General features: G+C 46.0%; 1 protein-coding gene across 1 annotated transcript; it reads right to left on the bottom strand.

Annotated features, from left to right (window-relative positions):
• Positions 1 to 14,999: 14,999 nt before the first annotated feature.
• Positions 15,000 to 21,326, bottom strand: LOC124674459 (vacuolar-sorting receptor 1-like). Its single transcript, XM_047210502.1, has 12 exons — positions 20,996 to 21,326; positions 17,429 to 18,115; positions 17,219 to 17,307; positions 17,063 to 17,132; positions 16,902 to 16,985; positions 16,734 to 16,813; positions 16,552 to 16,633; positions 16,326 to 16,408; positions 16,178 to 16,244; positions 15,767 to 15,898; positions 15,451 to 15,557; positions 15,000 to 15,324 (listed from the first exon to the last, which is right to left on the bottom strand). The coding sequence occupies exons 1-12, from the start codon at positions 21,309 to 21,311 to the stop codon at positions 15,220 to 15,222; spliced, it is 1,902 nt and encodes a 633-aa protein (XP_047066458.1). The 5' UTR covers positions 21,312 to 21,326; the 3' UTR covers positions 15,000 to 15,219.
• Between the last annotated feature and the right edge of the window lie 6,368 nt (positions 21,327 to 27,694).

Below are 27,694 nucleotides of genomic sequence, written 5' to 3' on the forward strand. Positions count from 1 at the left end.
AGCGGCGGTGATATCTAGAGACTAGAGATATTTCGTTCACAAGAGATATGAAAAATTGATGGTAGCTTTAATATATGCACATATATTTAATTATTTTTTACTTTAAGATTTGTGTAGTCTCATCGCTTGTATCGTCATCTATAATGTCGGAGTGATGAACCACCACCAACTATATGGGTACCACTGGCGCGCGAAACAATGTAAATTCTCGGCAAAACATCTATTGTGAAAAAAATATGTTGGGCAAACGCACCCATGGAGAGATCCATTCTCTTAAACTATTGTGAAAAAAATATTTTCACCATGTGGTTCTTATATTTGTCTCAGAAAGAAAATTGCTTACCTTGCAACGTGCCTGGCTTCGACAAATCTCTTGGTCTGCCTATAGTGGTACTAGCTAGTACTAGCTCCGTTTCGTAAACAAGCCGTTTATACTTAGTCAAAAGTCAAAAATATACGAAAATTAATAGTAATATTTTTAGAAAAAACTTTCTAAAAAGCCGTGGCCGTCGCGGTCGGGGAGACGGACGTGGACAGCGCAACCGGTGTGGTTCCCATCTCGATCTCGCGTCACGTGACCTCTGCCTCGTCGCACGTTCGTTGCCTACGTCGTGCGTATCCTTTCCCCTGCAGACGAACACGACGAGGCGCTTGCGTCCGCAGGCACGCATGCTGGCGTCGGCCACTGCTACCCGGTCACTGACGCTCGGGCCCCACGGGTCAATGTCGGGTATCGGTGGTGAAAACGAGGCGCCAACACAACTTGCCAACTGTGGACGTATAGTTCTGGTACTGTACGTAGAGGCGTTTGCGTGGGCACGAGGTGAGGTTACGTCCACCCGACATGTCGCGCGTCGTCGACGGCGACGGCTCGATCGATCGCACGGGCGCCGGGTTGGGCCCCGCGTGGAAGCGACGGCGGGGGATGGTGAGTGTTTTTCTTTTCTGGTGACGGGGATTGATTGAGGGCGACGGTGACGGTGCTGGTGGGACGAATGATGAACGCGCATTGGGAAGGAACGAACGAACGTGACATGGGGGATACGTAAACATACTATTCGACCGGCCTAGGCTGTGCGCCATGGGTGTGCGTGGAGAAGCAGGTGGTTTGGCGCCGTGGCAGTTGGGCGGGCCCCGCGAGTGGTGCCGGCCGGGCTGGATTGGGTTCGGTTTTGTAGCGGTTGGGTTTAAAAATGGTGGGCGGCGGCAGATCTGTCGGGCGCGGAACGGAGGGGCCAGTTCGGCTTGTCGCTCTTTCAGTAGGGACGGACGAGATCGGTCGCCGGGACGTTCCTCCGTACGTCGCCGGTGGCGCGCCATGCACCAGCGGAGTACCTACTGTTTGGTGGTACGACGGAAAAAAAAAAAGGAAAGCAGCGTGTTTTTCATTTTTTAAGGTAAGAACACATATATTAATAGAGCAGCAAACCGTCTCATTAAAAATCTTCCAGTCTCCTTATGTACCAATCGTTCATGATTAACTCCAACGCACATGCTAGAGCTGAATCAACGTAAAGAACCACTAGAATCAGACTTGCCTAATTGCGCTAAGACATGCGCTACGTTATTGCACTCACGGTCTACTTTCTGGATTCTAATATCTAGGTATAACCTTAGAAGTTCTTGGATCTTCCAGTAGATACACCAAAGTGATGATCTATCAGCTGATTCAGCCGCAATAGCAGTCACCACCATAACACAATCAGTTTCGATAATAGCCGGTCAACATCGCATGTCGATAATCTTTTTAAGACCTTCTAGACATGCAAGAGCTTCCCCAGCACATCCTATGAGATGGTGCCAATCAGAGAGTTCAACATTGCCTCTGCAATCTCGGACGATCATACCCAGCCTGCATTATTTACTTGCCCAGTCCCAGCCACCATCAACATTTACCTTAGTGCAACCAACATTAGGTGGTCGCCAGTCCGACTTAGTGGAAGAGAGGTCCGAAACGACGGGATCCATTCGAAACACCTTTTCCTTTCCTTTTGAGTAGATTTGAGGCCGCAAGCTTGAAACTCTCGGCATAATTTTGTAAAAATGGCATGGATGTCGAAATAGGGGCTTTTCCGTCCCCATGAACTATGTTATTTCTGTGATGCTAAACTCGCCAAAAAAGGAACAGTGGCAATGGTTTCGTTTCAGCTGGTACGTTTGTGAGTAACTGCAAAAACCACTCTTCCCCTGTACGAATAAAGTCCCCCTCTGGTGGCAGTGCCCATACCTGCCTTAGTTGACCATGTAAGGCTCTTGCTGGAGTACAAAGAACCAAGGCATGATGTGCATCTTCAGAAACAGCACCACACATGGTGCATCTCGCAGGAACGGTTGTTAATCGATGATGAACATTTTCCATGACCGCCAAAGTATTTGTCGCTGCTTTCCACGCAAACACACGGATCTTGGGGGGGGGGGGGGACAACTGCCTTCCATACCAAGTCCCAGATAGGTTACCTGACAGGGATGAGCTCGACTGATCCGTACTCAACCTCTCAACATATGGTGCTAGGCCGAGTCGATAATTAAGCCAAACAGACCCGTGAACATGCCATTGTCCTCACAATTCCATGCGACAAAATCATTAGTGGCCCTAGCTGGCACCTTTATAGCCAATACCGCTTCACATCATGATGAAATAAGATTTTCCTTATAGTCACCTCATCCCATGTACGAGTAGCCGGATTAATCAGATCAGACACCCATTTGAGGTGTGAGTGCTCACGCATGCCTTATATCTTAAGTGAATCAAAACATGGAATCCAACTATCCCTCCATATACGAACTTGCGAGCCCGAGCCTATCCTCCAGATAGCTCCTTGCTTCAGCAATTCTAACCCATGCATCACGCCTTGCCATGACTGCGATGTATTCTGCACAAAAGCCGTGTCCAACAAGTTGTCATTTGGATAGTATTTAGCCCTCAATAGTCGCGAACAAAGACTATTCGGTTTCTGAATAAGCCCCCACGCTTGGCGGGCCAACAAAGCTTGGTGTTGAACACCCTCAGATCACGAAAGTCTATACCCCCTTGCGATTTGGGTCGTGTCATTTTATCCCATGACATCCAATGCATTCTCCGACAATCATGTTCATCGCCCCACCAGAAGTTATGAATCACTTGACTAAGATCATCAACAAGCCCCGCAGGAAATCTAAAAAAGGCCATAGCGTATGTTGGCAAGGATTGCAACACCGCTTTTACTTGGATTTCTTTTGCTGCCTCTGTCATATATTTTTCCACCCAATCGCTAGCTCTCTTCATGAACTTTGATTCTAATTCTAAAGGTTGAAACTTTTCCTTTTTTCATGCGCCCTTCCGGTATAGGTAAGCCTAGGTATTTTTCCTCAAAAGCCAGAGTTTCATACCGTAGGATGTCCTATATCTCCGCTTGCACATTATCTTGGCATCTATTTCCATACAAGATGGAGCATTTTCCTAAACTCACGAGTTGCCCAGTGCCTCTTTCGTACCGATTAAGAATTGACTTCACGACAGTAGCTTGTTGTGTCGTTCCCTCGAAAAACATAAGGCAATCATCCGCAAACAACAAATGTGAGATTCCTGGAGCTTGGCGACAGATTTTTAATTCATGTAAGCCACCACTTTCCACTTGTTGTTTGATTAGATTAGATAGACCATCAGCAAAGAAAAAGAATATGGCGACAAAGGATCACCTTGGCGCAGCCCACGAGATGGAGTAAAGGAGTCCAATAAGTGTCCATTGAAGCGAACCGAGTACCGTACAGTGGTTACACACGCCATAATCCACTGTATCCATTGACTTTGAAAGCCTAGTTTCACCAATACCCCTTCTAAGAATCTCCAGTCCACACGGTTATAAGCCTTGGTCATGTCCAACTTATACGCACAGAAACCTCGGGCTGCCGAGCCTGTTTGTACTGCATGTATACACTCAAATGCTATGAGTGCATTATCTGTGATTAAGCGGCCTGGAAAGCAGCATGTTTTGCTCCTCTGTGGCGCCAGTCCGATGCTTTTACTGCTACCACTTCACCCATTAGAGCCATCTCCAACGATGCGATTCAAACTGACTAAGGGCATCTACAATACCAGACTCTTGCATAGACGCTTAGGAGGAGAAAAAAAGGATTTTATCTAAAACATAAACGCATGCGTATACTCCTCCAACGCAAAGCGCCAACTGGGACGCTAAACGCGATTTGTTTTGTGCGTGAAAATAGCCTCCACGGTTGGGCAGACTGTTTTGAGCAAGGGAAAAGCTCGCGAAGCGCCCGACTCCTCACTTTGCATCGACGCGAAGCAAATTCCTACGATCGGGTAGGATTAGACCATAACTACCGGGAATTAAAGCATGATGGCAAGCCAAGCGCTTGCATTGTACATGCCCTAAGGGCATCTTCAATGGTAAGCGCTTGTTTAGGCACTGAACTGAAGAAAAATGCAGCTATTAATCCCAGCGTCCGCCTAAGAGCCGAGAGTTCCAACGCATGACGCTTATTTTGCTCCAACGGACTCCTTCTGCCTTTCACGCATCAGGCCATAAACTAATTAAGCACCCGACGCAACTATTTGCATCGACTCTAGTAAATAAGCGCCCATGAGCTGGAATTTCACGCCTCAACTTCCATGGACGAAGGAAAAAATCCTAGCGCCTCTAAATAGGAGGGTGCGTTGTAGATGCCCTAAATGGCCCGACCATCATCTTACTCTCATCTAGTCATATTCGTTGGAGTGGTAGTGGTTATGGCACATGGTCTCTTCAAAGACCATGAAGGTGAGCATGTCGTGACCGTCTTACTTTAAGAAGACAAAGTGCCCAACTTAAACGGCCAAGACATTGGATTCCTGACGTGGAGACCGGCCGAAACGCCGGCATTAATGAAGGCATGCGGTTAGCCCCAAAAGGAAAGAAAGTCAAAGCAATATCCATCGGGTTGGGGATAGACTATGTTTAGGGAGATCAAGCAGATCGACAGGATCCCGTGGCATGAGCAATGGTAGCAGATCTGCCGGCTCCTTCCGCACCAGAATTGCCCGCTCATGCTTTCTTTGGTACTAGAGTTTTTATCGGAATTAGTGGAGACAATACTCTAGAGTATTGGGTGAAACCGTTACTCTCATCTAATCCCTACAAAAACCTATCTCCAATCTACTAGATAGGGGTAAAATATTGGAGATTAAAAAAACACTACTATTTAGGAAAAAGTGGGAATAAACAGGGATTAAACTTGCTCAAACTTTAATACCAAACGATTTTAGAAGTATCTGGAGATTTAAAATTTGGTGGGATTGTCTTCACTAATCTTCACAAAAATTCTAATACCAAACAAAGCCTCGAGGGGAGAACGTGTGAGAAAGAAAGAAACGCAGAGGAGCCACGGCCCACGGGATGGGAGACAGACAAGTTGTGCAGGTACATTTCGTTGCCTGTAGAGGACAGAAGTTGTACAAGTGCAGGTTGTTTGTGCAAGACGAACCACACGAATCTCAAACAGGAAGTGGTCAGTGGTGATAAGACCGGACACCCACGTCCATGTAGAATCTCCGCGTCGCACGCTTCCCTCCTTCGGAGTCGACCAGCTAGTTTAATGTACAGTGTGGCATGGCGATACAAGGAGTCGCTGTCATTTTAGAATCCCCTCCGATATGCAGATTGACACTTGCAAAAGAAAAGCGATGGTTAAACAATCGCCTGACGGAGACGGAAAAACTGCGGATGCATCTCATGTAGAAAGAAAAATGAACGGATAAGAGTGAGTGACATCTGCCGTCGTGGGGTCCTGCAAATTTTGAGAACACGGCAGTTTATTGATCAAATAGTATCAATACGAAAAGTTTAGTGAATACAATCTGATGCGAAATCATAAATAAAGCCTAGGGTAGAAACATCACAAGTTCTAGCTAGAACGTGTGCCATCTCTTTAAGAAACCGTCTAACATGTTGAAAGGAGATTGAAGGAAATGTCACCACCAAACTCTTGATGTTCATCACCACCGCCGATCCAAATGTGGAGAATTTTGTCACTGGATCAAGACAAGCAGTCAGAAGCGAAGATCACTTTGCCATGCCCTTTATGTGCAGCGACCGACACGGCGCGCCGCAGTGCAACGCCCTGATTCCTCTTACCCAACATGTTGTTACTTGTTAGTCGCACAATCACAACCGGACTGCTTTCTCGATTGTCACACCGCTCCCCCTCTCCTTCAGATATATATACCTGTGTTTTTACTCCCTCCATCTTTTGGAAGTTTATTAAAATTTGGACCTCGTATCTATATACTACTACGACATACATCCAAATTTAGACAAATATCAGATAAGTTTTATAGGATGGATGGAGTATTAGATTTATCTGAATTTAAATATATGTAGACATTATTTAGTTTATAGGTATATCTAATAAATTTAGATAAACTTACAATTTTTGTTTTTTCCTTAAATGCATATCTAGAAACATTTTGACTTATTTTGACTCTATATCTAGTACACTTTGTCATAATATTTTTTGAGAGCGCACTTTGTAATACGGAGTATCTGAAAGATCTTAACAAAGGTATTATGTAATACTTTCACATAGATGGATGAGAAAGAGTAGTAGTAGAACACTGCTACACAACAACAATGCCGTCATAAAATAAACAAGTGCAACCGCCCAAAAATTGGTTTTTTTAGATCCACTGCCCAAATATAGTTGTGGTAAGTGGTATGCACGCACGAACATGCTAGTATTGTTAGCTGCATATCCTCTAGCAACTTGAGCAAGCAGTCTCTCAAGATCCTTTTTGTTTCTGCCAAACTAAACAAAGTACAGGTTTCAATATCCTGAAGGTTGACTTAGGCTCTGCAATGCAATTTAAAAGAGAATGAAAAGGCGTATAAATCCCTAAATATGCGCTTAGAGCATCTCTAACTGATACCTTATAATTAGTCAGAAGAGTAAAAGTCGGTCGAAACCTCACCCTACCGATCCCATAAATGAATAGAGGAGTAAAATTATAAAAATCTCTCCTCAAAAGCAGCCCAACTCTTCTAAATATGCTCGACTATGCTACCAGCCGAGTATAATTTTGGCTCTCTCTTGCTCGTGGCGACACCTTCCTGGATGTGATCTTACCTCGTACCTATCAGATCATGCTTCAAACTCTTATTCTAGCAATTTTCCTAGACTTGTTGGTGCATAAATATTGCTCGTACCAAGTTGTCATTTATATTTGCTATTATCTATTCAATGATCATTTGCATCTCTAGCTTAATTTCTACTATGTTGGCCATGTTTATCAACTGTTTTCATGGATGAAATCATGGTAAATAATATTTGTTTTTTCATGGTTGGGGATTTTAGGAACCGTCCAACGTAGGCAATCCAACGGTGGAAAAAATAGTAGTACTGGAAAGTACTGTAAAATATGTAGTGGAAAGTACTGGAAATATTAATTTATTTTATTTACTAAAAGGGTAGTCAGGTAATTTCGAGTTCAGATGTAACTTCAACTTTCTATCAGGCCCTCCTGTCATGGCATGGAGGCGGCGAGCCGCCCTGTCCGCTCCACGGCGACTCGACGTCCGCGTCTTCTCCCCTCCGACCGGCCTCCCACCTCCGCCGCCCTCGCGTGCTCCCCACCTCCGACGCCGCCGTGGCCGCCACCCCCAAGCAAAGGTTTCTGACGGCCCACCCGTACCCCGCCCGCAGCCGCGGCGCCATAGACGTCGTCGCGATAATATGAGGAGCTAGACTTGGATCGATGCACCGACTGAATTTGCAGAGTGAATTAATTGCCTTCTTCTTGCTTGGCAGATTATCCCGTTCCTGCGGCTGCGGAGAACCGCATTTGAGCAGCCGCCGCCGGACATGGCTTCGTTCCTCTACAAGAACAGGATCTTCTACGTCGGGATGTGCCTCCTGCCGTCCGTCACGGAGCTAATGCTCGCCGAGTTCCTCTACCTTCAGTATGAGGACGCGGAGAAGGCCATGTACATGTACATAAACTTCTGCTCCACCGCCTGTGGCTGTGTATGATTGTTGCTACACAAACAGTATGGATGCGTGAGAGTATCTCCAAACCCGGCCCTGAAATGAGCCTCAATTTAGGGTAGCTTGTGGAGTATGTAGCCATGTAGGTCTTCAATACCCAATTAGCATAATACAATCTGTTCAACATCTCTTACTAGTCATTGGATGATTCAGATGGCAAAGCTCTTATGCATATTGTGTTAAAAACTATCAGATATAGGGATCAGAATTCGAAATTATAATGAGCTAGAAAATGAAAAATTGCTTGTACCTTTCACCTACTGTTTGTCAAGTTCTTCTCTGTTTTATTGTAGCACATTGTCTGTATGAATTGTATCCCCCAATGTTCTGTCAGATTTTTTTTGTTGAACTTTATGTTACAGTAGATCTGTAGATTGTCCTGATGTATTTATATTTCCACTCTAACTGTAAGTTTATCTAGTTGAAGTGTCTAACTAATTCATCACACCTATCTAGATATCTAGCTAGCATTCTCTGTCAATATTAAATATGTTCAATCAAATTATGTTTTCATGATTGAATTGTTACCTCCACTTCATTAGTCCAAGGCTTTTCGGGAGAAATATGCAAGCTCCGCACAGGTAAATGACAAGTTGCAGGAGAAGGTTTTGTTCCTAAAGGTGCATGCTGAGAGAGGTCTCCGTGCCCACATCATTGTAGATCCGCCTTGAAGATACAAGACGGAGAAATGAAGCGGCCTGAGCTAGGCGGAAGAATGCTGGAATCTCGAAGAACTATGGGGCTACTGTCACTGGTAGAAAAAGTGGCTTCCGTCCACCCTCATTAGTCCCGGAAATATTCGAACCGCGACTAAAGGAGGATTTAGTCGCGGTTCGGGAGGCAACCCGCAACTAAAGGGGGCTTTAGTCGCGGTTCGGGAGGCAGCCCGCGACTAAAGGGCTATGGACGGATGCGGCCGGCGGAAAAACCTTTAGTAAAGGGTACCCCTTTAGTCGCGGTTGGTGTCCCCATCCGCGATTAAAGGTTTTTCCGGATTTTTAGCTCCCCACGCACCCTGCACCCCCCCCCCCCCGGATCGCCTTTTTTTGCTTTGTAAAATACAAAACAAATGATAGAAATTTCAAAAAAATAATTTGTTTTCAGATTCTTGTATGTATGTTATGCAACCTACTATTCGGAGATATTAAGAAATTCGAATTTTCACTTTTTTGCAAAAAAAGTTTAAAAAATGGTAAAACTGCAATAACTTTTGCATACGATGTCGGAAAAAAACGTATAATATATCAAAAAAATCCTGGGAAAAAGATACATCCGAATTCACCTGGATTTACCAGGTTAGCCAAATTTTAGATTCTCAAAATTCCAAATGGAAATACAAAAGCAGGAAGATTTTAGTTTTTGCTATAAATTACGGATTTTATATTTTTTTTATTTTTTAAAAACCTAAAATTAATAATTGCATCCTGCATAAAGATTACTATCATTTTTACCCAATTTTTAGATTTTCAAATTTTTTAGGTTTTAGGTTTGGCTAAAAAATTTATTTAATTAATTAAATTAAAAATAATGCAAATTAAAAAGTTAATGTTTATTTATTTGTTCAAGATTATTACATCATTACTTTTGTTTATTAAAAGAATTATTTGAAATTCAAACAATAAAGAAATGTGACATCGACCAACATGTTAATAGAATTGATATGATACTACTATCACATACATGCGCGCGAAGCACTTGGATGCGGAACGGGATGAAACTCGGAAGTTAAGCGTGCTAGTGCTAGAGTAGTGGGAGGATGGGTGACCGAGCGGGAAGTTTGACCATGAGTATGTAATTTGACTAGAGATATGTCTAGTTAGAGATAAGTCTAGTTAGAGATAGAGACTAAACTATGCAAATAACAGAAATAGTAGAAATTCTAAAAAAATAGAAAAAAAAAGAGGGAGTGAAAAATAATTAGAAACCCAAATGAATTAAAAAAATAACTCGAAATAGCCTTTAGTCCCGGTTCGTGTTACAAACCGGGACTAAAGGTCCTTCGCCCCGGCGCATGCCAGCCGCCCACGTGGCGGGGCCTTTAGTCGCGGTTCGTAAGCAACCAACCGCGACTAAAGGGGGGGGGCCTTTAGTCGCGCTTCGTTAGTCGCGGTTGCGCAACCGCGACTAATGGCCATTGCGAACCGGGACTAAAGCCCTTTTTTCTACCAGTGTGTTGTGGATATACTCCATGGGTATACCAACAACGTACACCAATTTCGGCAAACCCGAGTAGCCCACAGATGGTGGATGGGCGTATGGTCGGCCGCCCAATTGCTGATTGACCAAGACGTAGGGTGTAGGATCAGAAGCTCTAGCCAGATCCTTACATGCAGGGCAAGTTATGTTAGTGCTATCAGAGTCCGACCTGTACTACTTCTTGTAACCCTACATCCGGGTGCCTTTATAAGCCGGGTCCTAGAACCCTAGAGGAACAAAACAACTCATTGTAATCTCGCACTTGTTGCGTGATAATTCCAAATAAGTAGTAGGGCCTCGCCACCGTCGTGAGGTTTCTAAAGCTAGGTAATTTGTGTGTCCCCGTCCCGGTGACTCCTCGCCCCATGGCTTCCTCTCTCTTCGCTCCGTGAGGCACCCCTCACCGGAGTACCATCGAATATGCATCGATAGTTTGTGTTACCGAGTCGATCGGGCTTGACCCCTACCGGGTCTAGTTTCGCTTCACAAATAGTATGGAAATTTATCAAATTAGAAGCTAGGATGAATTTGGAGCAGTTGGTTTCTTTTTCTCTTTCTTTAAAGTCGGTGCTTGCTCTACATAACCACTATGGCTTTTTACTTAATTTGAAAGTTCACTTCATGACACCACATGGTGCAATGCCATGTTGAAACTCATTATATAATGTTTTTATCTCACATTGGAGAAACTTTCAGAAAACTCAAATCAAGTTGCACACCAAGCCTCATTCCCAAGCCTCACATCCTTGTACAACCTTACTATATTACACACGGTGCTCTTCACCACACAAACCAAGCTAGCTCTAAAAGGGAAGATGAAGAAGGAAATGAAAACGCTACAACTGAATTTACAAGCTCACTGCGTTCTGTTGATCTAGTATAACATTCAAGATCCTTTCAGGCACATTAATTCTCTACTTGAATCCTTTCTCATCCAAGTATTTCGAGAGCCTATTGTCTGATGCCGCTTTCTGAAACACGGTATCCTCAGAGCACTCCTCGTTACCAAGGATTGCACTCCTGGTATTTCCCATTGATTTGGACAGGAGTACAACTTCTGATTCCTTGAAGTACTAATCTTTTGCCTGCAGAGGACAGAAACAGCTCAAATATTTTCTGATATGACACAAAACAAATTTCAGTCATAGGAAAATTTTCAAATCCACAAGAAATTTATCTCTACCCTGCATTTACCTCGCCGCTTGTCAAGTACTTGAATTTAACACTACCAGAATCCAGTTCATACAACAGAAAATTGACAGCAAATGTTTCTCCATACAATTGAATTTGATATTCCATGTAGGATGCTGTAACTTGGGAAAGAGTATTATCAATTCAATTTTTTTAGAAACAATTCAAACTTTTTATACATATACTTTAGTCTAGAGAAAATCAAATGACAATTTTAACAGTCTAGACAGAAATATCAAACTACGCAAAACGAGCTAAGCTTCACAAAAAAACTGTTTTCTGTGAAATAGAACAAAACACCATTTCTCTCTTTAACACATGCTTATCTGTGATTTGGTGAATGTAAAGGTCACAATGCCCCATGCCACCATGACTACAATGTACAATTACTTGGCAACATGCATATATTTCAGTCAGTTCAGTTACCCATGAGAAAACTTCCAGGGTTCATGGTGCTTGATCAGTCAAAGTGCAGTAGCTGTACTGTAAATCAAAGCAAGTATATTGTTCCTCCTTGTTGATGATATAACTGTTCTATCACCGAAAGTTCTAAATGATGATGCTGGGGTTTATAGCAGTAGTGCATTAGCACGCCAGTACTAACCTAGTACACTGATTTGATTATGAACTTAGCAATGGATCTGTGCACAACTGCACATTTATCGGCTGAAATTTTATAAGATCATAGTACTATTACTGGCTTACTGCTGCATGATTTGGCTCTGACCAAAGAGAAAATGTTGTACGGCATATCCAGGTTCTTTAGAACTGGGCAATACACAACCAACCTGTCTGTCCCAGTTTGCGAATTGCAACCCAGCAGAGAAATTCGAGCTGATCACGTGGAATCGGCAAATCGGCCTCTCACCGGAAGGAGGAGGTGGGCGGCGGCGGGCGAGGGCCGGAGGCGGTGGCGGTGGCGGATGATTGAGGCATAGCTAGGGAACAAATGCTCTTCCACTCACTCCCCCAAAAGCAGCGGCGAGGCGAATCCCCGGCGAGCACCGGCGAACGGCGATGGACCTACCTTGGCGTGCCGAGATCCCAACCGCGCAACGCCCACTTCCGCGTGACCAGATCGTGCTCTTGAGCGGACATGTTGTGGGCGGAGAAGATGTTACAATAATACCCCTATTTATGCAAATTAAGAATTTTGTGAGATCAACGGCTGAAATAATTCCATGCAGTAGTACTCATAAGTACCGGGTAGTACCTGCCAACCACCGTAAAAGGGCTCGGTAAATAATGCTAATATTTCCAACTGCGTAAATAGAGTTCTCATATATATATTTTTTGTGATGAAGATTTTGGTCTCTGTACACATGTCATGCACCGATACACTTACATGTTGTTACCGTTTTAAACAAGACAAGGTGGTTGGGAAATCGACATCGGGATTTGGATCGCCAAAGGCAGAATGGTAGGGAAGCGACCGTGACAGACACAGAGCGCAATGAAACGAAGCAGACGATCTGTAAAAAAAAAGATCTCGGCGTGGTGTAATCCGAAAGCGCTTCCACGGCAAAGCAAAGCCAGAAAAGGCTAACAGTAGTCGGTACGTTTGCTCGTTCGGCCCCAGCTCCCAACGGTCAAAACGACTGGACATCCCTCACGCCCGGGGTACCGTTTCCTGGGTCTCGCGTTGTGCCTGGTCCAGCCGTACCAAGCCTTGCTCTTTTTGTTTTGCGATTGGGAGCGAATCATGGATCCACTCATCCTCCTCGTGGTCCACCGCCACTAGAGCACCACCGGATGCGGCAATCGAATCCAGTCTACTCCTCGTATAATTCTGCCCGTATTATTCCATACACGCATGGCACATCATCATTGTTCTCGCTGCACTCGCCAGCCTGTAAGGCTGTAACCTGACAGAGCCGTGCCTTCACTTGAAATTAACTAAAAGAATAGACTAGATTCTGCATTGCAAACAAGAGATCCAGGAACAGCTGAAAGAATTGATTATATTCTGCATTCCCGTACCTCAGGCAGTACCTCCAGAAGTAACTAAAATTCACCTTTGATCTTGGGTTCATTTCATATGCTCTTGCCACTACTAAAAGATATTCTAAAATGTCTTAAAAAATTCGATCAAAAGAATGCGGCTGTACATCTTGACATTTTATGAACGCACTTCAAGTTTGGTGGAAACCCAATATTTTCGTATCATCGTTGTCCCAGGACTTGATCTGATTCCAAATGGCCATGGTGAAGGGGCAGTCCTTGCAGAGATGCTCGGCTGTCTCAGGAGCACGGAGGCAAAGAGGGCAAAAAGGGTCATGGGGACATCCCCTAATGGCGAGCATGTCTGCAGTGAGCAGTCCTTCCATGAAGAGCAAGCCAGCCAAAAAGTTTGCATTTCGGCTCGGCGTGGGCCTCCCAGATTTTGTTGGCGATGAATCTGCCATGTCCACCGAAGAACTGAGGATTGTAGGCCGAGCTGGCAGTTAAGTCCCATCGTTAGTGAGAGTCCAGGAGATGGAGTCTGTTTGCTCAGGGACTAGGGTGACGGTGTGGATGATGTCCCAAAGCTCCAAATATTGTGCCATCTGGGTAGGAGTGCTAATGGTGGCGACGGGGCGGATCCAATTGTAGTCGCTTAGCTCTTTGGCAACCGTGCGGTTTTTCCGGGAAGCAATCTTGAAGAGGTCAGGCGCCCAAATAGATAGCCCGCACCAGTTGTCATGCCAGAAGGATGTCACCTTCCCGTTGCCGAGGGTGATCTTGGTGGAAGCCCTGAAGAGCGCCATGTCGGCAGCGTCGCAGGGAAGCTTCGACCCAGCCCACGTGCGCTCAGGGTCGGTCCATTGCAGCCAAGGCCAGCGCAGCCTCAGAGCGCGTCCAGATCGCTCAATGTCAGGCATACCAAGGCCTCCAAGGGTCTTTGGTCTGCACACCGTTTTCCAGTTAACGAGGGCTTTCCCTTGGGCCGCGTGCTCACTCTCGTCCCCTGTCCAAACGAAGGTCCTGGCAATCTTGTTGATCCTGTCCCGAGCCCATTTAGGCAACGGAATGACCGTGGCATGATAGATACCGGTAGCCATGCGCACCGTTTTGGCGAGGATGACCCTTCCAGGCCGAGCAAGGTTCTTCCCAATCCATCTCGGCAGCTTTCCGGCAATCTTATCGATGAGGGGCTGCAGATCTACCTTCTGAAGGCGCTGAAAGTGGAGAGGTAGTCCCAGGTACTTGCCAGGGAAGCTGGCAATCTTCGCCGGAAAGTCAGCTAGAATGCCCTCAAGGTCAGTATCATCGCATCGCACCGGGAAGATCTCCGTCTTCATCATGTTAGTGACGAGCCCACTAGCTTTCCCGAAGCAGTCGAGGATGGAAGAGATGGCACTGAGGTCTTCCTTGCGGGGGTTCACGAAGATCCCAGCGTCGTCAGCATAAAGCGAGATCCGACAAGTAGTGGTCCTAGAGCGAATGGGAGTCAGGATGCCCTGTTGCGGGGTTTATGAAGAAATGCTACCATTTCTTCATGGGGAGGAAGTTTCAAATGTTCTTTTTTGGGCAGTATGCTAAATACTCTTCTCTTCTGGTCTCTTTATTAATGACAGTAAAGACGAATTAGTCTGGAACACGGTATTTACACAATGTTATCTTGCGCAGCATAGAGAACAAGACCAGAAGCTCAAAATTATGACTAGGGGCCAAGGACGGCTGGCTAAACTCTGGTGAGATCCTAATCCGTTCTTCAAGTTTCAGAAAGAAGAAATGAGAGCGGGTCTTTCAGAATCATAAGCTATTTGGGGAACCAATCCTCTTTGTCCAGACCATCACCACCAATGCTATGCGACTAGCTCTTATGCTATTTCAGATGTCAGCGTGCTCCACTGGTCGTTGATGGCTCGACGTATCTTGGTTCTCCAGAGGCATGTACTGAGCCATGATCGCGCGGATCTCGGAATCCATGTAACTCTGGAATCACAATATCGATAACACAAAGTATGAGTCCCACATCCCATAAATTTGTGCACATTCTTTGTATTACAAAGTATTACTAGCAATTATCTTTGATCATTAGAAGGGTGAATAGTTGTTTACCCGTAGCCGATATTTGTAGACAGCGTATGCTCCAACTCCTGCAAAACCGAGGCCGAAGAAAACAACCCACAGGAAGCCCCAGCCCACTGATGAACTCGCAACTTTGCCTGCACAGCAATGGGGGAAAAGGCGTCAGATTACTGCATAGAAACAAAGTACTGTTTGAAATGAAAAAGAATCCTTGTTCCAGACATTTCCAAGATGCCTAGGGGTCGGTCTATGTTTCAAACAGTTTGGAATAGAGGAGTGAAAATATGGCGATAACTGAACCATCCATATAATGAGGCTCCAAAAAAGTTCAGGTTAGGCAACTCACTGATACAAGTGTCATGCTCTCTCATGTATAGCATATTGTTACCACCACAGCCACACTCATAGCTTCCCCATGTGTTTTCACAACTGCAGCCCTTGCACTGGCAGAAAAGTCTCTCCTTGCACTCATCAATATCTGCATGCAAGTGCCAGGCAGACAGAAATTACGTCTAAGAAATGAACATAAGAAGCTCAAAAGTTCAGTACTTGAGCCACTGTTATAGTTTGTAGGATGAATATCTATGACAGATATCACTGGCTCTGCCACACACTTAAGTCTTTCTGCATATGTTTCGAAAACAATCTTGCAGCAATTATAATGCTAATTAATATCCATGTACAAATATGTTACATAAACATGGATTAATATTGCCCAGAAGGTTGCGGAATACTAATATATTTCCTACAGAAATACCTTCGCAACTGTGAATGCCATCACCCTTGAAACCTGGCGGACATTTGCAGCCTTTAGCTACTTCATTCTGTAAATTTCCATAATCAGTTTTGAACCAAACACAGTAGCCTTAAGAAAACTAATAGGAATGCATTAGAGATGATCTTACTGAGCAGGCAGAGACAGACTTCCCATTCCTGGTTTCCTTCCAGCAGCCTCCATTGTTGATTTGGCATCTACCAACACCAGAAGCTGAAATACCAAAGCATCTTAGGCATAAGCATGAATATATAGCAAGGGTCCTATGAGAACCATTTTGTTTCAGTGTAACAGCACTCATGCCTAATGGAAATAATTTCTCCCAACACAACATCAAGTAAATTGCAAAACTATACCTTCACAGTGTGTGTACCCATCACCAACAAACTTTACACCATTCACAATTGGGCATTCACAAACTCGCCCACGGAAGGTATCCTAAAATGTATCACCAATAAATTTTGAAATGTGCGCCCCAAGGCATAAGGAGGGGTCGAGGGGTAAATAAATTCAGCAGCATTCCCTAATAAAGCTGTACCTTGCATGCAGTAAAATTATTACTATTATGGTCCAGCCAGCAACCTCCGTTGTTTTCCAAACATTGATTTGTTTGGATATCTATATAGAAGATATGGAACCAAAAAATTATATAATTCCTGAAGAAAAAATCTAGGTTCATTTATTTAAGAGGTAAAAATTCACAAACCTTGAGTCAAACAAATATCAGGTTCGGTAGTCTCCTCAAATCCCGAGCATATTGCTCTTAGAACAGCTCTTTTATCCAGCTTACCTAAAATAAAAAAAAGTAAACATAAACATAAATAATATTGACCTGAAAGCAAATGTACCATAGGACAATGGACGAACCTCTGTATTGTCTGTTATTGACGACAAAAGTCGGTAGTATAGTAACATCCCCTCGAGAACCATGACCAATCTGAAGGTTAAAAGGCATGAAGATTAGAATGTCATTAGCTAACGAGTAACGAATTTAGTATGGCTTATGAGTTTATGAAGATTTACTTGAGCATCTTGTTCTGCTTTAAGCACTGGATTGTCTTCATCAGCGTCAGGGTCTCCCACACATTTGTTAATCTTGTCAATATCCATTCCTGTAAAAAAAGGACATGACAAATAAACGGCCAAGTTAATTTTCATTTTCAGTTAGCTTGTTATGAAGAAAACATAATGCAAACAATGGAGTAAAAGAGTACAGCTAGTAACTTGACCCACCAAGTGACTTAATGACACCATTAGCACAATCACGTGTGTACTTCTTCTCCTTCATAGGGCACCTAATTGCAAAATCATGCACATAATCCCACCACAACCACGGCTTGCGACTTTCATTAGCAACCTTGAACAAGCAAATCTGAATCAGGTTCTGAACCACGACATCTTTTCCATCATATCCGGTGGTGAAGTCCTGCTCCGGATCCGGAGCGCAGTATCTCCCATGGTTGATGCACTGCGATGTGCACTGCTTGCTCAGGACGAAGGCTTCAGGACAATACCAAGTGATGTAGTGAGGCGCGAACTGGGTGTAACCCCTCTGCTCAAGGACCTGCGCGACTCCTCTGAAGTTCCTGACGAAATTCATCTGCATGTCACATTTGGCTCCACACTCGTCGTTGCTGTTCGTCCAGAATTCGTACTCCACGCGCTCATCTGGATGGGGCAGAGACTCCCTCCAGTCCAGCAGCACATTTACCATATCACCGTTTTCCAGAGCGGCCTTCAGGTCGTCGCCGAATCTCTTGGAGACAAGTGCTGACGGAACGGTTATGTTCTCTAGGTGCTCTTTGCCTGCAGATTCTGGAGTGTCCATTGTGATCAATGGCTCTGCTCTGTCATCGGCGACGAGAACTGCCGCAGCTCCAGCCGTTTGGGCATTCCATCCCTTGGTTGTGAAGTAGCAGTCTGCACATCGCAGAGAATTAAAACACCATATTTTGGGAAATGATCGAAAATATTTGTCAGTGAGATTAACACGTCGAAGAAGTACAGGAAGAAGATTTAAGATGATAGCTGGGATAACAAATTTAAGATGATACGTGTTGAACAACTATGGCTGAATAGTATCATGACACATGTAATTAAAACCCTTAGTTTGATAGTAGAGATAGAGCCGTATGCATCTCTTCGATGTAGAGGCTGGGGTCTCATCCTCCCTTTCAGAAAAAAACCTACTGTACTACTATAGTAGCGATTCTCTTCTTTTGGACATTATCAGTTGAAGAATTTCCCCAAAAAAACTCTGAAAACTCTGAAAAGGGATACCTTTTTTGAACCCCCTCGCGTCGCTCCCCCAGGCGACGCCAGGGGCGAAACCCAGCGCCGCCAAAGCTCCGCCCCGCCTGGGCCTCCCCCGCCGCTGCCGCCGGCGGCCTCCTCCGCGGCGGTGGCGGCACCCCGCTGCCGAAGGTGGTCGGGGATTTCCTGGGCGCGCGGTGGAGGGCCGGCTCGTGGGGGCGATGGCGGTCGGGGCTTGAGGATGCCGAGCCGGCGGGCTCGGGCGGGGGGCTGCGGTGGTGGCTGCTCGCCGGCGCTGCGGAGGTCGCGGCTGTTCTGGCGGCGGTTGCCCTCGGCGCGGGGCCCTGCGGGGCGGCCTGGTCGGCGTCCTCCCAGATCGAGATCCGCTCGATTTGGGGGATTCCAGGTCGGCCTCGCTCAAGGAGGCCAGGGCGGCGGCCCTGGGACGCCTGGATGGCGTTGGTGGTGTCGGGGCCGTGCCCCCGACAACGGACAGCCGGCAGGGGAGGCCGGTCTGTATCTTCGGCGCCGACGGTTGGCCGGAGAAGAGGATGCCGGGGCAGCGGCCCCGGGGACGCGGTGGCGACGGGGATGTGCCGGCCCAGCTCCTCCTTGGCGTGGCGGTCGCGTGGAGGTCGGAGTTCGGGGCGGCTGTGGAGGGCCACCGTGTGTGGCAGGCTGGCTGGGGTGCGGCGGCCCTTGCCAGTTCCTGCAGGCCTGTGGCAGAGGTGAGCCACAGTGCAAGGATGGCGGCGCGGCGGCGCGGCTCTGGGCGGGCGGGGCGCTGATCCTAGCGTCTCGGGACGGCGACAGGTTGACGCGAGGGGTCGGCCTGTTGCGCGTGGAAGCCGGAGCGGCGGCTCCGGGAGCGAGGTGGTGTTGCTGCTATGCCTCTGGCCGCGTGGGCGGCAGGGCATGCTTCCGTTGGCGTGGGCGGCGTCCCTATGGCTGGTGGTCTGTGCTCGTCCGGCATTTTGGGTTGTCCTCGTGATAGCCCAGTGGAGGTGGCTGTCTTGGGTTTCCGGATGAAAATCTTGCCCGACTTGGTCGGTGCCGACAACGGCGTCGCCTTCGGGCGTCGCTTTCCTTCTTGAAGGCGTTGTCGTGGAGTCCAGGCACCCCTCCGCCCATCATTCCAGGGTGAATACCCAAATCCGGCTTGCCGGATTGGATGACGGCGGCGTCTTTGGATGTCGTGACCTCGTTGGAGGCGTCATTTTTTGGAGTCTTGGTAGCCTCTTGTTGTCGATGCTTGCACCACTGGTTTGGGTCGCGGTCTTCGGGTACCGTCGGTGTGCGAGTGCCGCTGGCTTGCTTCTTGCGGCCTGCCTCTCCCCGCGAAGCTTGAAAGGCCTAGCCGTTCCCTTCGGCTCGACTTCCTTTCCGGGGACGTGGACCGGGCAGTCGTGGTGCTTGCCGTTGCCGTCGTGCTGGTGTCATTCGACGGCGCTCCATACCTAGTTGAGCTAGGTCGTGTGGCCAAGTGTGGTTTTCGCCGGTTTTCCTTAAAACTGTGCCGTGTAGGTTTTTCTTTGTCCGGTCTTCCTTATAAACCGGACACGGGTGTCGAGTTTGTATCGGTTTTCGGTCGGTTTCCCTTATAAACCGGCTAAATTTCCCTCTTCTTAATGAATAGGCAGAGCTCCTGCCGGTTGCTCCAAAAAAAAATATAGCAAGATAGGGAAAATATTTTCTAAAGAGATGTCTATGCTACCAAATGTGTTGAAAGTGAACAGTTTAAAGTAGAGAACTAAATTTTCAAGTTCTATCCGCTGACTCACTCGAAGGACAATAACTAATTCAGGCATACCTAACTAAACTTTTAACAAACCCTGCAGTGCTAACTGAATATAGTTATAGAAGTGTGTCTGACAAACATATCTCCACTCAAAGAACATGAACGTCAGGGGTTTTTGGCATGAGCGCTTCCACCAGTTGCTCGAAAGAAAAAGAACATGAGCAGCAAGGTGGTAGTTAGTCAGAAACTGGGACCGAGTTACATAAGCAAATGCCCAAATAGAAGAAACATTCCATTACCAACCAATTGGATAGTGTGAGTCAGACAACCAAATTAGCAGGTTCAATCCCCTGCCTCACTCAAAGGTCAAAGCGCAATAACTACATTCAAACATATTTAACTAGAATTTTAATGAACCCTGAGTGCTAACTGAATTACAGTTATACAACTGTGTCTGGCGAGAACCGGGCACTAGTATTCCGTATTCAGTCAAAGAGCATGGCTACGACTCAATCCATGTTTTCCACAAACAAAAGAGAGATAACCCATGCATAATACAGTACCATGGACCGAATCTAGGTTCCAATTTAAAACGTGTGGATTCTTAACATATATAAGAAAGAAAAGGAGAAAGTAGGTGTATTAAATTATTCGTGCATGTAGACGGAATGGCTTTCGGGGACGAAATGGAAACGCACGTGTACTGATTAACTCAAATCGCTCGATCTGACAACTGACAAGTGGAAAGGAAATTACAGAAACAGCCGAGAAAGGAAGGAATGAAATGGGTTCTTCGTTCTGCCGCTCACCTCCGCGATCGACGAGGAGGAAGACGGGGAGCCCGCCGGACTTGGGGTTGAAGGAGAGCCCGGAGTCGCTGAAGGGCTTGCAGCCTTTCGTGTTGGCCTTGGGGTAGACGACGACCCCGTGCATGGTGCCGCCGTACTGCGGCATGCCGAAGTTGCCGATGGCGCACTCGTAGACGCCCCGGAGCGCGGCGGGGGAGGTGACCCGCAGGCTGTTCTTCTCCACGACGAACCTCCCATCCGCCACCGCGAGCGCGAGCGCCAGGAGGAGGAGAGCACACCGCCACCATCGCGCCGGCGCCGGTGACCTCCGTCCCATCTCCACACCCGCCCGCTTGATCGATCCCTCCGATCGTGATCACCAGGGGACAACAGCACGAGGGTGGTGGCGGTGTGATGGATGGATCGATCAGAAAGGTTGGTTTACGTGCGATTTGGGGATGTGATGGGGTGGCTTGTGTGCGGAAAAGGCGAGCGTGGCTTGGCTGCGAAGGATGGATTTGACCGGGGGTTGGGAGGGAGAGGCCGAGCGAGCGAGCAGTGGCGTGGTCTGTGCCTCTGCGGCATGGAGTGTGAGATCTAGAGCGGGAGGGCGAGGTACGTGGCGGCCTCCTCGTCTCGTGTGGGGGTCGGAAGGAACGCTTCCAAGGCGCGCGCTAGTTTAGCCGTGGAAGCAAATTAAAGCCACTTCTCCCGCCTTTTCGTTACGTGTTTCTGTCCGTGTCCGTGGGTGGTGACGAGGAAAAGAGGTTGTGTTTTGGACGCTGTCGTGCATCACCGGCGTGACGCTTCGGCCAGCGCGTCTGCTGAGCGTGCACTAGCGGATCAGAGTGAGCGGAGACGAGGCTGCTGTGCTGCTCTGTCCAAGTGAGGCGAAATCCATGGATGGCTATAGCTCGCCGTGTGCGTGAAGATTGAGTGTCGATTGTCACGTCTCCATCGGACGGTCCATATCAAACGACACACTAGGCATGCATGAGCGGCGTGAGGCTCCGGCCAGGACTTGGCTCGGAGCTTGGTTCGTCTTGCGCCACTTTGTTAGCTGATCAAGTCATTTTTCGCATCCATTTGCAAAAAAAAAAGTCATTTTTCGCATCTAGTGGGCCAAGTTTCGGGCGTTTGTTTGGCCTAGAAAATGGTGTCTCAAAGCAGCTCAAAAGTTAACACGCGAGACACAATCAATTCGGATACTCGCGGCGGGACATGCGTTGGCGCGCACAAAGTGGACACACAACTACACACATGGGATAGCGGGAGACATCACGACCCAACCCACCGAGAACGCACACCATAAATTTCATCACCGCCCACGCTCCCCTCCCATTCGATCTTTCTCACTCGCCCTCTACAATGTTGAAGTTGACGAGTCTCAGCAACATGCTGCAGCGGGGTCTCATTGATGGTCGCGATGTAATGGACTCGCACAAGGTGGGGGTGTTCTGTGGCGCAGTGGTGGTGTCAATGACAAGCCTGCCAGGGACTGTGCGGAGCTCTACCCTGAAGACGGACCAACGGTTAATGGAGGTGACGACTTCTGAAGCGAGAGCATGAGGCGATCATGAAGGTTCTGCTACACCGATTGTGTGCTCTTGTTTTTCCATAGGGTGACTGAGTGATGCCCCTGATGCCTGATTAGCTGACGGGGCGTTGGTTTCTGTTTTTCGGGCATATGACCCTGACGACATGTTTCTCCACCCATTGTCGGGTTTGTAGGTATTGGGTGGTGGCTTCAGTTTTTGTGATGTATGCCTTTGGTATATATTTGTTGAATAAAATATAAATAAAGATCGTATGTGTTGAGAAGAGAGGTGGCGGCTGACCTTGGAGGTGGGTGCACAACTTCTGTCTCTCTTAGGGTTTTGTGGAGTAAGGGGGCAGATATATATACATCAGCTCCTGGGTGAATAGATGGGCCACATGGTCCAGCAACATAAAACCCAATAAATGTTCAACACTCCCCCTCAAGATGGGTGATGCATATCTACCATACCCATCTTGTTAGAAGCCAAGTTGCATTCCTTTGCTCACAAACTTTTTGTTAAGCAATCTACAATTTGTTGTCCTGTGTTCACAAAATCAATCTTGATAATTCCAACATCTAAATTTTTCATTGATCAAGAATCTATCAATCTCCATATATTTGGTTATGTCATGTTGTACTAGATTATTTGCTATGCATATAGTTGACTTGTTATCGCACCAAACATTAAAATGTTCATCTCTTAACACATTCAATTCACTTAAGAGAATTCTTACCAACAACATGTCTCTCAATCCTTGAGACATTGCTCGATATTCTGCTTCAACAATTGACTTTGATACAACTGGTTGCTTTTTTTACATCTCCATGACACCAGATTACCTCCAAGAAACACACAATATCCTGTCATCAAGGCAACTTTCCCAATCATCATCACTATAGCCGTTCACCGCTAGGTTCCCATTACATTTGAACCACAGACCCTTTCCTGGAATCCCCTTTAGGTACCTCAAAATTTGATGTACTGCATCCAAGTGACCAGTCCTAGGCTCATGCATATATCTACTTACAATGCTTACTGCATAAGCAATGTTGGGCCTTGTATGACATAGATATAGTAGCTTTCCTACAATCTTCTCAACATTGCATCATCCCTATTTTGTTCAGAAGATCTAGAACATACTTGCGTTGTGTCAACACTATGCCCCTTGCAGATCGTGCTAATTCTATTCCAGAAAATATTTGAGTTGGCAAAGATCCTTCACCTCAAAAGCTTTACTTAGACACCTCTTCAATCTGAATATTTTAGCTTCATCTTCACCAGTAATTATAATGTCATCCACATAAACCGCTAGAATAGTAATATTTTGATTTGAATGTTTGTAACACACAATGTGATCACCATTACACTGTCCATATCATATGTCACACACAACCCTTTCTAAACCGATCAAACCAGGCCCTTGGAGATTGTTTCATGCCATAAAGAGCTTTTTTTTTAGTTTGCACACTTTCCCCGTTTTTAGCTGTAGCCATTCGTGGTGGCATCTCAATATACACCTCTTCCTGAAGATCACCATGCCAGAATGCATTCTTCACATCTAGCTGATGCAATGTCCATCCAAAATTTGCCGCGCATGATATCAATATCATCACGGTGTTCATTTTTGCCACATGAGCGAAGGTTTCATCATAGTTTATCCCATATGTTTGAGTATATACCCTTGCAATAAATCTTGCCTTATACATTTCTATCTTTCCTTCTGGACTTTGTTTTACTGTGAACACCCACTTACATCCAACTGCTTTCTTTCCTTCAAGTAAGTCAGTCAACTCCCACGTTTGATTTTTCCTCAACGCTTCTAACACTTCCCTCATGGTTGCTCGTCATGTAGCGTCTTGTTATGCTACTTTCCAATCAGTAGGAATATTCACCAACTGTAGGGACGTAAAAAATGTACGGTAGGAAGGTGACAATGCTTCGTACGACACATAGTTGCTAATGTCATGAACATTAAAGCCATACCTCTTCACAGTTCTACTTGTAGCTGCTCTAATCCATTTCTTTAGTGCAATTGGTAAGTCTATTGAACCCTCCATGACACTTGAGTTCTCATCCATCGGTGCACTAGATGGACTACCTTGTGAAGATTTTTCTTTCACTTGCATTTGTGGCTCTTGCTGCACCCGATTATTGTCCTCCCCTGTTCAACATTCTCACGCTGCCACCTCTTGAAGTACACCTAAAGCGGTTGTTCTTGGCCTCGTGGTTGTGCAATTGTGCGGGCATCATCAATTTCAGGGGCTGAAATAGGAAGGGAAGCGGTCCAATAGTCAAAGAAGGAGGTTTCCCATTTGTTTCATGAGGTGCAACTGTTGCTAGTCTGACTGTACTCTCCCCCTCTTGACCACCAGTCATAGATAGGGTATATATGATCAAGGCCTTCAAATAACATGCTCAAATATATTTTCTCACCAGAGAAGGGTTCAGATTCATGAAAAGTAACATCCATAGTCATAAACATTCTGTGCGCAGTTGGATTCCAACATTTATATCCTTGTTGCCCATGAGGATAGCCAATGAAGATGCATTTCACCGCCTTGGGATCGAGCTTACTCACTGTGGGTCTGTGATCTCTGAAAAAGCAGGTGCAGCCAAAAACCTTGGGAGTAACAGAGAACTTATTTTCACCAAATAGAAGCTCACATGGAAATTCCATGCCCATCATCCGTGAAGGCATGCGATTAATTAGAAAAGTAGCAGTTAGAAAAGCCTCACTCCACAAAAATTTAGGTATATTCATAGTGTACACAAGAGAGCGAGTTACCTCTAATATGTGGTGATTCTTTCTTTCAGCCACTCCATTTTGGGGCGGAGTATATAGACAGGAAGTCTGATACATGATGCCTTTCTCTGATAAGAATCCTCCAAATCTGTTGTTAACATATTATGTCCCATTATCAGTTCTAAGCACATGCATCTGCACCTTAAACTGAGTGTTCAGATATGCACAAAAATCCTTAAAGCACTAAAACACCTCATATTTGTGGCGTAAAAGGTACACCCAAGTCATGCATGTATAGCAGTCAATGAAGGTTACAAAATAGTTCATTCCACTAATAGATAGAATGGGGCATGTCCATACATCAGAGTGCACAAGTGTGAAAGGATCTATACTTTTCAACCCCTTACTCACATAAGATGTTCTAGTATGTTAAGCATACTCACATGCATCACATTTCAGTTGACTCATGTCTACTCCACTCATTACATCATGAAATACTTTGTTTATTTTATCAAAAGAAATGTGCCCCATTCTATAATGATGAATCATGGCCTTAGGCTACTTTGTTCATTTTATCCTTGTCACCTTGGACCGATGTGAGGAGCACCGAGTATACCATCTTTAGGCTACTCTCGGTCCAGGTACCACAATCCTCTATGCCTAATTATGTTCCCAACCTTTGTTCCAGTCCTCCTCTCCTAAATCAGACACATATACTTATCAAGTGTAATGGAGCAATCAAGATGATCAACCAAATTACTCAGTGAATGCAAGCACATGTAGGACATATGATAACTTTATGCTAGATGAACATTGGACAACTCCAACACCTTTTATAGGTTGGGCAGTGCCATTTACAGTTTGAATGGTTCATGATATGTAGATATATGGATACTGGTTGTAGAGCTCAAACTCTCTAATGTTACCAGCAACATGTTTGGAGGCTCCAGAATGCAATACTCAATCATAATTTGCTTATGTGCAGCTAGAGAGACCTCATCAATGTTACCTTTGGTGTAGATGAAGTGGGCAAACTTACCAAAGCTTGTTTCGCCTTGATGTTCACTTTTCTTCCCTCCTCCTTCCGTTACAGTTCCTTGAATCTGAGTTCCTACTGACTTACCTCCATCCATAACTGCTATGTTGGCTCTTGCCCCTCCTTGTGAACCACCCGAGTTGTGATAGTAATTTCCTCCATTTTCTGCCTCTACCACCTCTGTAGTATCCCTTGTTGTACCTGCCACCACCTCTGAAACCTTCTCTTCCACGACGAGGTGGAGCTGCACATTGATGGCTTAGGTGACCATTTACTCCACAATTGTAGCAGTCCCTGGTCTCCTGCCACTCAGACACAAGGTAGGCTGGCCTTCGTGTAAATTGTTCCTTTTCATTAGACTTCAGTCTTGTCTCCTCTCGATCAATATCAGCTATAGCACATTCAAGTGAAGGCAACTAAGTTTCGTGCATCAGGCTTTCCCTTCTATTCTCAAACTTTGAATTCAATCCCTTCAAAAACTTCAGTACTCGCCTACCTTCAACCAATTTATTTGTTGCACAACACATATATAGAATGAGCAAGAAGGGATCACGATGATCCAACTAAGCCGAAAATTGTTTCAGCTCCGCTACATAGGTCACCACAGGTATTTTTCGAGAAAACGCAAAGGACCTTTGCGCTTCATTTCAATGAAAATATAGAGTATGTTTACATCCTCCTAATAGGTGGGTTACATGATATAAACTAAACATCTGTGCACATCCCAGGTGGATGGCAGTACCACACGTAGCCCTTTAGCACCAGCTTTCGCCCATGAGTTGATCTCTTCCTTGATCATGGAGAGCAAGATTGGGACTGATGGCCGGGCACCCTCAAAATTGCAGGAGTTTCTGTGCCTCCATGTCATCCATGGGATGAGGAGAGTGGCAGAGGCAAGGCCCTTGCGCATCGGCTTGGGAGTGTCAAGTTTTGCGTGACGCCACCAGTCCATGATGGAGGGCTCGTGGTCAAGGGCAGCTTCAGTCATCCTCAGCCATGCAAGGATCTCATGCCAAACCTGCCGGGTAAAGGGACACTCGAGCATCAGGTCTCGCATTGACTCAGGTGCCTAGTCGCATAGCAGACATCTGGGATGGTGTGGGAGTCCATGCCTAGCGAGGCGCTCATCGGTCCAGCATCTGTCTTGGTTATCAAGCCAATGGAAGAACTTTACTTTCGGCGGCGCCCATGTTCTCCAGATGAGCTTCCAGGAGTAACAAGATGTTGATCCATGGAAGGTAGCCAGGTAGCATTAGCTAGCGGTGTAAGTGCCAGAAGTTGTCCACTTCCATAGCAGGATGTCCGGTGAGTCGTTGAGTGGGGTAACATGGATCAAGTGCCATGGCTGGAGGTACTGTCCAATCTCATGAACTCCAAGAACGCCTTGGATGTCCCTTCCC

The sequence above is a fragment of the Lolium rigidum genome, chromosome 7, assembly GCF_022539505.1.
Source record: "Lolium rigidum isolate FL_2022 chromosome 7, APGP_CSIRO_Lrig_0.1, whole genome shotgun sequence".
Classification (NCBI taxonomy): Eukaryota; Viridiplantae; Streptophyta; class Magnoliopsida; order Poales; family Poaceae; genus Lolium; species Lolium rigidum.

Bases quoted from the DNA above. Each gene is read 5' to 3' on its own strand.
- LOC124674459 (XM_047210502.1), bottom strand. From the start codon at position 21,311: ATGGGACGGAGGTCACCGGCGCCGGCGCGATGGTGGCGGTGTGCTCTC. The intron at 16,634-16,733 runs GTACAGCTTTAT...GATACATTTTAG, and splicing joins ATAATTTTACTGCATGCAAG to GATACCTTCCGTGGGCGAGT. The intron at 16,245-16,325 runs GTAAGATCATCT...GGAAATTTACAG, and splicing joins AGTCTGTCTCTGCCTGCTCA to AATGAAGTAGCTAAAGGCTG.